General features: G+C 51.3%; 1 protein-coding gene across 1 annotated transcript; it reads right to left on the reverse strand.

Annotated features, from left to right (window-relative positions):
* Positions 1-1,223: 1,223 nt before the first annotated feature.
* LOC118706527 (solute carrier family 35 member E1-like) lies at positions 1,224-11,666 on the reverse strand. The gene is made up of 6 exons (XM_036415883.2): positions 11,226-11,666; positions 10,849-10,919; positions 8,097-8,234; positions 6,219-6,344; positions 1,859-2,104; positions 1,224-1,385 (listed from the first exon to the last, which is right to left on the reverse strand). Exons 1-6 carry the CDS (start codon positions 11,635-11,637, stop codon positions 1,224-1,226), a joined length of 1,155 nt encoding a protein of 384 aa, XP_036271776.1. The 5' UTR covers positions 11,638-11,666.
* Between the last annotated feature and the right edge of the window lie 191 nt (positions 11,667-11,857).

An 11,857-nucleotide genomic window follows, 5' to 3' on the forward strand; every position in this document is an offset into this window, starting at 1 on the left:
TTTCTTTTTTAAGCAACTTTTTCTTGACCAAAGCATCTGATTTGACAAACCAGATCCTAGCTTGCTGCTCGCCTCTTTTCCCTTCACCAGAACATGATTCAGATCCTAATGTAAGCACCACAAGAATAGGACACGGAATCAAACCACTGCTCTTGTCTGCCACACAAACCGTCCAGATAATTGGTATTCTTGATTCATTCTGCTTTAGCGATTATGGTCATTTGAGAGGTGCTTCTCAACACCTCATCGTTTCCTCTACCAAATGCTGATATGTGTCAGGCATCAGCAGTGGGAACTTTTTTTGTTTTTAAACATTTAAAGCAAAGGGTTTTCAATCTATAAGCCAGTCTGTATGCACCTCCTACTGGGGTCCAAGGCATAAATACACAACTATTGTACAAAACATTTCCTACAAAAATGAGAGATCTCCATGAAATCAACCATCTCCTCGACATCCTACTAATCGTCACAGCAGTGAAGACCCACCAAGAAAGACCAAAAAAAAAAAGCAGAAATAGGAGTTGAGACACTGAACTTGATTTCCTAGATTCCTCTCCAGCCCTAGTTCTCCTCACGGCTCTGAGAGGCCCAATGCCCTGCTCCGCTCTTCCCTCTGGATCCTGACACACAGCTCTGACTTGCTGTCAAAGAATCAGCCTCTACGAATCAATGCTCACTGCCAACCTGTTTGCTGGGGAGCGTTTGCCAGTTCTGGCAAATAGCCATGAGGCTGGAACGGGAAAACGTCCATCTCGCCCGTGGCCAGGGTCTACATCCACAACGACGGCCACCTTTCCAGAGGATTTTCTGGAAATGCTATCCGAGCAAGCAGAACGAGCAACTGGAATACACGACTTGGGGATTGAGCCCACACAGAAAGGGGAAACCTGGCCACGCTCTCCGTAGTGCTGCCGCCCCCAGATGACAAACTCCAGGAAGAAAGGGCGTGAACACCAGTGCTCTGGGGCTGTGGTCCTCTGCGGCAGGGAAGGCATCCAGCTGCCCCGGGGGGCCGGGAGCCCCGGGGTCCTCTGATGGTTGCGCACCATACCCCGGCGGGACGTACAATTCACCAGTTGTCAGAAGTTTCCTGGTACTGCTGGGGTGGGTGGGCGTGGGGGGTTGCAGAACAGCCCACCCTATCCTCTAGGCTCTACACGTCATAAGCGTTCATGACTGTGTGAGTTTGGGTAGTTCGGCCGGTGTACATGGAAGTGGTCTGTTTAGGTGTTGTTGCGGCCATACTGATAGTCCCTTGTGCTGGGGAAGAGGACGCCGTTGTGGGGCTTCTTCAGGGGGCTCCGGTGGTGCTCCTTACCGCTCAGGTCCCCCGCCGTGACAGGGAGAAGGTTGCTCTGTGCTTGCCGATGCGCGTCGTACTTGGTCTGCCGGGGCAAGAGAGCCGGGGGACATTGGCTCCTTCCCCCAAGGACACACAAGACAAAGGGGAGCTCAAGATTCACTGCCAGGGTAGCCCTTGAAGGCCATGCAAGTGTTGACCCAGCAGGGCTGGACATGGCCAGTGAACGGCTAATGGACTGGCCCTCGCTATTAGTCATCCTATGTCCTTACAGGGGTCTCAACAGAGCCTACATAGGAGAGAGTGACATCCTGAACAAAGCCTCAGTGGACCCAAGAGCCACAGCTGGAGGAGGCAAGGACTGGGGCCATCCATGGGGGAAAAAGGCAGGTCAGGATGGGAGGGGCTGTGCCAAGACCATAAACCAGTTTGGCAAAACTGGGAGCTGGAACCTGGGCCTCTTGGCTTCTGGCGAGGCCACTTCTTTTCCCCTCTCCACCATTCTTGGTGCCCCCCGCGGTGTCAGTAGGTTAGACAATCCCTCTATCCCAGACTCACCTTGTTGTACAGGAAAACGCCCAGGATGGCTGTCATCATGCCCAGGACGTTGGTGCTGGTGACGGGGTTCCGCAGCATGATCAGGGACACGGTGATGACCATGATTCTCTTGGTGGCGTTGGCAACTGAGTAGCTCAGAGGGCTGATGAGGTTGAGGATGCTGAAGGCAATGACGTTCTGGGCAAAGTTACAGAAGCCACTGACAGCCAGAAGCAGGAGCGTCCAGGGCCACTGGGACACATAGGTCTACAGACGGGAGCAAGACAGCACCATGGTCACATGCCAGCCCCTGGCAGAGGTTGGGAGAACGGCACAGAGTGGTTTATTGGGGCCAGCCGGTGGGGAGCAGACCAGGATGGGTTCGAGTGTGATAGCAGGTGCTTTCTACACACACAGCCTCTAACCCTCACGACACTGCTTGGCACAAGCAGCATGGCCTTCATCATTGCCTTCAACGTCACCATCATTGTCACAATCACCATCATCATCAACCACTACTGTCACTGCCCTCACCACCACCACCACCTTCCCCTTCCGCTGAGGAATGGAGGCGCCGAGAAGGATTATCAGGTGTCCAAAGGGTGCAGAGCATGGCGTGAACCAAAGCCTTCCCTCATCCCTGGACAGTGAAGGTCAGGGCTCTGGGGATGACAGAGTAAGATCTCACTCTGATCGGGCTCCTGTAATAGACACCAAGGCCCGGGGACTTACAAACAACAAACATTGGTTTCTTAGTTCTGGAGGCTGGAAGTCCAAGATCAAGGAGATTCCGTGTCTGGTGGGGCTTCTTGGTTCACAGATGGTGTTTTCTTGTGGTGTCCTCAAGTGGTCGAAGTGGTAAGGATGCTTTCTGGGGTCCCTTTAGGGCACTGATCCTCCTTGATGAGGGCCCCATCACCCTCATGATCTAATTACCTCCCAAAGGCCCCACCTTCTAACACCATCTCATTGGGGGTTGGTTTGAACATGTGGATTTTGGGGGAACGCAAACATTCAGACCACAGCAGAGACGATACATTCTGTAAGACAGGGAGGTCTCAGGAAGGCAGCCCCTGATATATGAAGAAACCTCCCGAGGTGGGGAGACAAGACCTGGGTCTGCCCCACCTCTGGAAGCCTGGGCAGCTGTTTGACCTCTCTGATTGTGGTGACCTCTCTGCAACGGGGATGATCCCTGCTGAACCTGCACAATGCCACCGCTGTGGAGATCAAATGCCATCATGGCTCCAAGAGTGCTTTAAAAAAATTTAAAGCCACACAAACATAAGAAGGCAATTGGTGTGTCTATCTCATGTTGATGTTTCTCTCCCCCTCGCTCCCCCCAAGTTCCACTCTCTCTAAAAGTAAATCAATGGGGTAAAAACCTTGGGTGAAAATTCCAAATAAAGAAAAGGTGATGGGGCGCTGGTGGGTCCCTGTCAGGGAAGCAGCATCCCACTGAGTCCCAGCTTTCATTCTCTTGTCTGTTCTCAATCCTTCATTGCCCACTCGGCTGGGCTGGCGCAGCACATAAGGCGCCTGGGACTGAGTATGCCTTGGCCATGCCCGCTACCCTCAAGTGGCGCCCGAACAGGGCCCGTGTATGGGGGAACTACAGTTATTAGGGGAAAGGAGGCCCCAAGATGTGTGCACACAGAAAGTAAGGTAGGGAGCTGAAGGATGGTACTACCCTGTTTCCCCGAAAATAAGACAGTGTCTTATATTAATTTTTTTCTCCCAAAGTTGCGCTAGGTCTTATTTTCAGGGTATGTCTTATCTTTCCATGCGCTAGGTCTTTTTTCGGAGGATGTCTTATTTTCGGGAAACACGGTAGCTCAGTGTAAAACATGGGACAAAAAGAAAAAGAAAACGTGATCACTAGAAGAAAACTGAAAAATGTCCTCAATACAAGAAAAAGCAAAGAAAAGAGACCAGAGCTAAGCCTATATATATATTTTTGTGCATGTATATGCATAGAGACACCAAAGAACTGTAACATAGGACAGCATAAGAGAACTGACATCATCGCCGAAACCGGTTTGGCTCAGCGGTAGAGCGTCGGTCTGCGGACTGAAAGGTCCTGGGTTCGATTCCGGTCAAGGGCATGTACGTTGGTTGCGGGCACATCCCTGGTGGAGGATGTGCAGGAGGCGGCTGGTTGATGTTTCTCTCTCATTGACGTTTCTGGCTCTTTATCTCTCTCCCTTCCTCTCTGTAAAAAAGAAAAAAAAAAGAAAAAAAAGAGAACTGACATCAAACCTATCAATATAATGTAGCCAATAAAAGGAATGAGAAAGACCTAAATACATCAACATGAGTGATCTCCAGGACATATTATTGAGTGAAAAAAGCAAGTTGTTCTTTTCTAAATATCTAAACAATCACTTTTTGTATAAGGAGGAGGGAAATTATGAATGTATTTTTGAATAAACCTTGACATATCGTTTGGTTTGGAAATATAAAGATTTGACATTCAGTAAGGGGTATGAAGAGAAAGCAATGTCTAAAAATTGAAAAGGAACCCAACAGTTGTCATTGACAGACACACTGTGAAAATTCCTGCAAGTGCCCTTAGAACAGAATATTTCAATTATATAATAAAGCCTCAATGACACTGAAGGTTCTGAGACTTTAAGCGAAAGGACATATGAATGAAACCAGTTTTACCAGAGGCTAAATGATATCAGCATCTCATCAATGCTCCAACAAAATGATCTGCTGTACATTTTTTTAATCCACACCTGATAATTTTTTTCCATTGATTTCTAGAGAGTGGAAGGAAGGGAGGAGGGGAAGCGAGATAGGCACATGGATTGGTTGCCTCCTGCATGTGCCCCTACCGGGGCTGGGGAACCTGCAACTGAGGTGCATGCCCTTGACCAGGAATCGAACCCACTACCCCTTCAATCCACGGGCCAACACTCTTAACCACTGAACCAAACTACCCAGGGCCTGCTGGACATTTTTTATGGGACATGTTCTCTGGACAAGTAGAAGTGCACAGAAATCTTAAACTTCTTGCTTGACCTGCAGTTGTCTTCAGAGGTGCTCACTCTGAAGCAACATGTGTGTACATAGATCCATGTATGTAAGTACCTGGAGAAGGATAACTAAATAGAAAATGTTGCAAGGAACCAAGTGTTCCAGAAAAGATATTAATAAAAAACCAAAGCAGTAATAAATTATGTGATGTTCAATGGGAATTGAAAAGAATTGGAATGAACTCTCTTCTGCCCCCAAACACTCCTTTCCCGAATGTTTCACTGCAAAGGCCTAACAGCAATGGCAGCCAACAGCAATGTGAACACACCGTTCGATTGTTCCTACACACTGCTCTCCAATAAAAGCAACTGCGTCCCCCAACCAGTGCTGACGGCAGGCCTGGGGCTGGAGGTACACAAAGGAGGAAATCTTCCTGAACCAAAAGCCACCAAAGGCTGACAGGTGCTGTCAGAAGGGCAGGGAGCCAATAAGAGGACTCGATTGGTCAAGACAGTTTTAATTTTACTATGAAAATAATATGTACAACTCACACACCTTCCTAAAAAGAAAAGAACCCTACTCCACGCCCAAAAAGGGAAAAACACTTTGACTCACTGGTTAATTGCAGTCACTCCAACTCTTTACTCTGAAAATGGTAATTAAAAGGGAAGAGAAGCACTGCACTGCCCCTCATGCCCTGTACTTCAAGATAACAGACTACTCCTGGTCGAGGGTGAAAAGTCCTTCACAGAGAAATCATAGCTAAGCAACGTGGAAGGGAAGTTAGAGCAGGGAGCCGCAGTTTTCTTACCTGGTAACTGGAGGTAAGCTCCACGACAGCCACAGGTGGAGCTAAGGACTGAAGACTAATGTCAAGAACCCAGCCAGATCTCATGAAGCCTCACAATCATTTACTCCTCCGTAACTCAGGTGTGGAAGGACCACGCACAGCTCCTCATCACTGCGCCCGCGTTAGCGTCTAGCACGCTCTCTGGAGGCTGGCCCGGCACAGGCGGTGAGAAGACACCACTTCCTGTGCTCCAGAGAGCCACAGCTACAACTGCAGTACACGGAAATATGTAGAGAGGACACCGAGAAAGGAACAAACTCAGTTTTAAAGCTAGGGTGAGGTATGAACAGATTAGAAGACAGGGAAGTCCCCTGTGCTGGCAGTCTTGTCATCTTTCGTGCCACTGCTATCAGCAGCTGGGATCTAGCATGCTGGAGAAGGAAACGCAAAGAAAGCCAACTTCCTACAACGTGAGCCCTGACAAAGAGATGAGTATTTAAAGACCAGGCTGTCAGAGGCCCCAACAGCCCCCGAGTCAACACAGAGGACAAAACACCCACTTTGGAACCCGTCAAGAAAAGGGTGTGTTCGTGGTGCCGGCCAACTCACCAGGTCACTGCTGACCAGGAAAGTGGAGAGGTCCACCAGGACCCACGTGGGGATCATAAAGAAGACGGCGTGGCAGCCCAAGATGTTCAGCAGCCTCAGATGGTGGATCCGTGAGTCTCTCAATACCTGAGGAGAGAAAATCTCTTTAAAGGCCAAGCGACACTGTCAGTGTCAAGGACTTGAGTTACTCAGGCTCCAAACACAGTGACTTTACATTAACCTTGAAGTCACACCTTTGACTATTAAACCTGCAAGGGTACCTGTGATGGGACAGGCAGTTCATGCCTGAAACAAGTACAATGTTTTATACACAAAGAACCGAGAAAAAAAAACCAAAAAAAAACCAAAGCAAAAACAAAATAGCAACACCCAATGCCTCAATGCTGGCTAGGCACTGTGAAATCCCACTAAATTGGCATATCACTGTTTCAGAACACAACCAGGTAAAGCATATCAAGAGCCATAAACATCTCCTGACCTTTATCATTATATCCTTATGTAAGCCAATCATAAGGAAATAACCTGAGAGAAAGACATTGTAAATTATTGCATCACTTACAATGAATAGTTGAAAATAACCTGCATTTGCAATAGAAGAACTAAATGTATTAATTGTGGTACCTGAGGAGTGTGATTGTTACAGGAGTTAAGAGCAATATTTTTTAATGATATCAGAGAATGCAATGATACAATTGTAAATGAGCAAAACAAAATTCTAACATGTATCTATATATATGTAAAAGCCTAATATGCAAATTGTTTGACCGGGAGTTTGACCACTCGCTATGACATGCACTGACCACCAGGGGTCAGCATGGAACATGCTGGCAACGTGCAGCAGTGGAGGTGCTGCTCGCTCCAATGGGCTCTGACAAGAGCAGGACTGCAGGGGGATGGTGGAGCAGGTGAGTGGGCAGCGCCAGGCCAAGACTGGTGTGAGCAGAGGCCTAATTGCCCTGCCAATCCCCACAGATCCAGTGGTGAGGGAGCTGGGCAGGGTGCCGGGCTCTGATTGATCGCCCTGCAGGCAGGATGATGCAGGGGGCAGCACCAGGGGGCAGGGATGCCATGGGCGGCTGTAGGACTGAGAGGCTGTGGACATGAGCTGGGGCTGCGAGACCCGGGGGGGGGGGGGGGGCACAAGCTAGGGCCGATCCCCGCAGGCCACCTCGAGGGACCCCACCTGTGCACAAATTCGTGCACCAGATCTCTGGTCTAAAATATTATAAAACTAAAAGCTGTGCAGAAAATACCCCTAGCATTAATAATTTACCCAAGAGCATAGAAACCCCTTGGCAGGTAAGGCAAGCCTCCTGATTCTTCATTTCTAGCACCTACTACAGTGCCTGCCACATAAGTAGGTACTCAATTCTGATTTTTTTCATTAAACTTTTCTCTATTCCCCCCCATCAAGCATATGTTAATTGTATAATAAAAAATCATAATCTCTTGGTACACAATGTTCTCTCTTCCTCGCTCTTTCGCTAGCTCTCTGAAGCATGCCCCCACCTTTCCTCCTCTTCTTCCCTCAAAGCAAGCACCTTTGCTCCTCTCTCTCTCCCCTCAGCTCCAGGTCCTTTTTTTGTGCCTCTGACCTTGTTTCCTGAGCCCATGCAGCCCAGCTGGCTCACTTTTTCTTCCTCTGTGACTTTCTCACCGGGCCCCCCCCCACACCCATGACTTTCTAAATAAACTTTTGCTTGCATTTGAAAATAAATAAATAGGAAAGTAACAAAATAAAACATTCTTGGAAAATAAAACAATAGAAAAGGAGGACATGATTTTCTTCACCACCAAAGAAATCCCCACTTGGTCACTTCTTCAATGCTACCCATGCACCCCCAGTACATCATCGTACCAGAGACAGTATCTAAATACCTTTTTGGAGAAAATATTCTGAAGCGAGAAGCACAGTGTGGCAGCAAGAGCACTGATGAGTCCCCACATATCGAACGACAACTCGGTGACAGTGGCCAGCAGGACGCCGCTGATGATGGGGATGAGGGACAGGTACACCTGTGGGAGAGGCAGGAAGGGCTGATGGGCTGGAGCTGAGTGGGGCCGCCCAATATAGACACCCAGGGGAAAGCCTTAGCTGCTCTCTTCTCCTTCAACGAAGGGGCACCACCTATCCTCTGGACAACAGTGTCAGCTGGGACAGCAGTGCTCCGGAGGTTGGGGGCAGAGAGATGGTTATCGTAGCACCTGGGGCAAGGCTGTGTCACTATGGGCAGCCCCACTCCCTACCATCACCCCCAGTAAGAGCCCTTGCTAGGGCCACCAACGGGGGCTGCTCCTAACAGATCTATCCAGCTGCCACCATCAACACACCAGGGTCTGAAACCCCGATCCTGCCGGGGGCTGGCAGGGTCCCTCTTCCAACTTGCATTTACCACTGACTGGAACACTCCTCCAGCGCTTTCTCTAGCTGGAGAGCTCCTACCTGCTCAGGCCTCAGCTCACATACCATTCAAGAGAACTTCCCCCCCACCTCCCCACACCCCGTCCCCTCCCCCACCCCCACGCTGTCAAGTTCCTGGGCCTAGAGATCTCCACCCATTATAAGTGTCTATTAGCCGAAACCGGTTTGGCTCAGTGGATAGAGCGTTGGCCTGCCGACTGAAAGGTCCCAGGTTCGATTCCGGTCAAGGCCAGTACCTTGGTTGCGGGCACATCCCCAGTAGGGGGTGTGCAAGAGGCAGCTGATCGATGTATCTCTCTCATCGATGTTTCTCTCTATCCCTCCCTTCCTCTCTGTAAAAAAAAAAATAAAAATCAATAAAATATAAGTGTCCATTACATAGTCTGTGTCCCTGCACTTCTTTAGGGTAGGTCCTTGTTCACTGCTCTATCCTGGTGTCCAAAACACAGCGGCATCCAGTAACAGCTGGCTGAATGACTGAGTAACGTGCTGGGATAGGAGGCCTTCCACAGGTCCAAGCTTTCCAGGGCCTGGTGTATGCAGTGGCTCCTGAGCTCTCAGCTGGCTAAGTGGCTCCCCATTTCCAGATAAACAGAATCAATTCCTGACATTTAGCTTTTCTGACTCCCAGCTTCTCTCTCTTCTACAAAGGACTTTGTTAAAGTACTGTGGAGATTTTAGGAGCGGCTGGTTAAAGCTCCCCCACCCCGCTCCAAGTACCTCCTGGCCCCCCAAGCCTCCACCCAGGTCAAAGCAAGAGCTTTGAATTCCAGCTTCCCCACTACCGGCTATGGCCCGTGGGCACATGACTCTCCCCTTACAAGTCCCATTTCCTCCCCTGAGATCTGGAATGACCTGCTTTATCTTCCTCATAGGGTGGATCCATACTCATTCCTTCATTATCAGACTCCTGCCCAAGTCCTTCCCTACTGTTTCCTCACTGGGTGAAGTTTCCAGCTCCTTGTCCAAGCCAGGTCCAATGTCCTGTACAACGGGGAAACCTGATAAACATGCTGTGATATCGAGTGATGCAGCCGCACACCTCCTGAGCAACTCGGGAGACAAGTCACATCTGACGTTACCCTGGGAGCAGGCAGCAGAACACACCCAGTTCTCGCAGGGAAAAAGATAGGCTGAAAGAAAAAATCAGCCAGAGCGGCCCAATTCCCTTTAAAAAATACACACACACACACACACACACACACATACATATATGATTTCACAGAGGAAGGGAGGTAGAAACATAAACAATGAGAGAATCATTGACTGGCTGCCTCCTGCACACTGAGCCCGCAACCCCAGTATGCGCCCTTGACCCAAATTGAACCTGAGACCCTTTAGTCCGCAGGCCGACGCTCTACCCACTGAGCCAACTGGCTTGGGCTGGCCCAATTTCTATAAGCTGATCCAAGGAACTGCTGCTCATAAACACAGGATGCCAGAAACCAATCAAGTAGAAAAGAGGCGCTCTGTCCAGCACGAAATGAATTCCAGCTGGGACAACAGGAGCCACTTCTACTTGAGGGCATAGATGGGCAAGGCTGTCTCCGGCTAAAGCCACAGCTTCTCTCGCCCCAAGGCAGGAAACACCCTGGCTTGGCACACCGAACAGACCCTGGATTGTGCCCAGAGCACCTTCCTTTATGCAGTTCTGGGTTCTGTCTGTTATTTTAACTTCCATTCTCAAACATTCCCAATTCTTGGCTGCTTTTATTTCAAAGACTTTGATGAATTTTTGCCAAAAATCAGACTCCTTTGACAAGCATCTCACTTCTGACCCCAAAAACCTCCAACCCGACCATGCTTGACGCTTGTAAAGAAGTGAAACTCCATTCCAGCACGAAGTCAGATGTTCCACCCTCCGTCCCACTCCAGGAGAAAGGGTACCTGGCCAAGATGGGATCAAGTCATCACCTACCAGACACTTTGGGTAGGAGATCAAAGGAGGGAGGAAAGTGGAACTAGAGAGAGAGGGCAGTGTCCACGAGACCACACAGGAGAAACAACTCAGGGACACACACACACCGCTGTTCCCAGGGTGACTGCAGAAAATTAACAGCAAAAGGGCCACCAGAGGCATCTAAACTGACTTCCTTATTTGACAGGAAGCCTGGCAGCCTGCAGGCCAGGAGCCTGGACCACGTCACCAGCTGGGCACTTCCTGGAAGCCCTCGGAGTCCCCACCTGCCCAGAGTCCTTCTGGGTTACCTTTGTGCTCTGCTTCTCTTTCATGATGATCCGGGACAGGAGGACCACCCAGATGGGCATGGTGGCCTTGACTGCAAAGAGAAGCAATGGGGCGCTCAGGTGGCCACCCTGAGAGCTCTTGTCCCAACTTATCCGCGGGCTGAGACAGCTTGGCAAACCCTCAAAACTCTGTAGTCCTTCTCTTTCTGTGGGATTTCACCCCAACCCCACTCGGCTCCCTGCTCCCTTTCAACCCCTCCCCTCCCGAAGGCCCGGCCCCCCTCCGGGTGCTAGACCCTCCCCAGCGCAGAGCCTGGCGGCATTCCAGGTGAGACGCCCCCGCAAGACCAGGCGCCTCCAAGGTGAGACGCCCCCCCACGACCGGGCGCCGCACTCACCGGTGTGCGCGTAGGACACGGGCACCTTCCAGATGCTGACGTGCGCCGACACGGACGCGAAGTATTTGCCGAAGGCGAGGGGCAGCACGTAGCGCGGGTAGAAGCGCGGCGGCAGCAGCGGGCCGGGCGACGGGTGCGGATCGGACCCAGAGCCCGAGACGGGCGGCGCGGGGGGCACGCGCCAGGCGCGCAGCAGCGGTGGGAGCCCGGCGCACAGCGCCAGGATGTGGCACAGCGACACGGTCACGGGAAACGGGAAGGCGCTCAGGATCACCTTGTTGACTACGTTGCCGCCCGCGCTCAGCGCATACCACAGCAGGCACAGCGCCGCCACCCGCGCCCCCTCACGCGCCCCGCCGCCGCCGCCGCCGCCCGCCGCGCCCGGGCCCCCCGTGCCCGGGACCGCCGCCATCCTACCCCAGCGGCCACCCCTTCCCGCCCGTTCCACGGCCCTACGCGGGGCTGGGGCGGGGCCTGGAGGGGGCGGGCGCGCCCGCCAACACCGCTCCCCATTGGCCGCCGCCTCCCGTCACCGCCGCGCCCGCCATTACGTAGCAAGCGCAGGCCCCGCCTCCCGCGGATGAGCTTCCGGTGGGGGCAGGACCTATCCCGGAAGCGGAAGGACACGCAGG

The sequence above is a fragment of the Pipistrellus kuhlii genome, unplaced genomic scaffold (genome assembly GCF_014108245.1).
Source record: "Pipistrellus kuhlii isolate mPipKuh1 unplaced genomic scaffold, mPipKuh1.p scaffold_m20_p_52, whole genome shotgun sequence".
NCBI classification, from domain to species: Eukaryota; Metazoa; Chordata; class Mammalia; order Chiroptera; family Vespertilionidae; genus Pipistrellus; species Pipistrellus kuhlii.

Excerpts from the sequence above, each read along its gene's own strand:
- LOC118706527 (XM_036415883.2), bottom strand. The coding sequence starts at position 11,637 with ATGGCGGCGGTCCCGGGCACGGGGGGCCCGGGCGCGGCGGGCGGCGGC. Across the intron at positions 8,235-10,848 it reads AAGAGAAGCAGAGCACAAAG|GTGTACCTGTCCCTCATCCC; the intron begins GTAACCCAGAAG and ends CCTCTCCCACAG. Across the intron at positions 1,386-1,858 it reads GCGTTTTCCTGTACAACAAG|ACCAAGTACGACGCGCATCG; the intron begins GTGAGTCTGGGA and ends TTGCCCCGGCAG.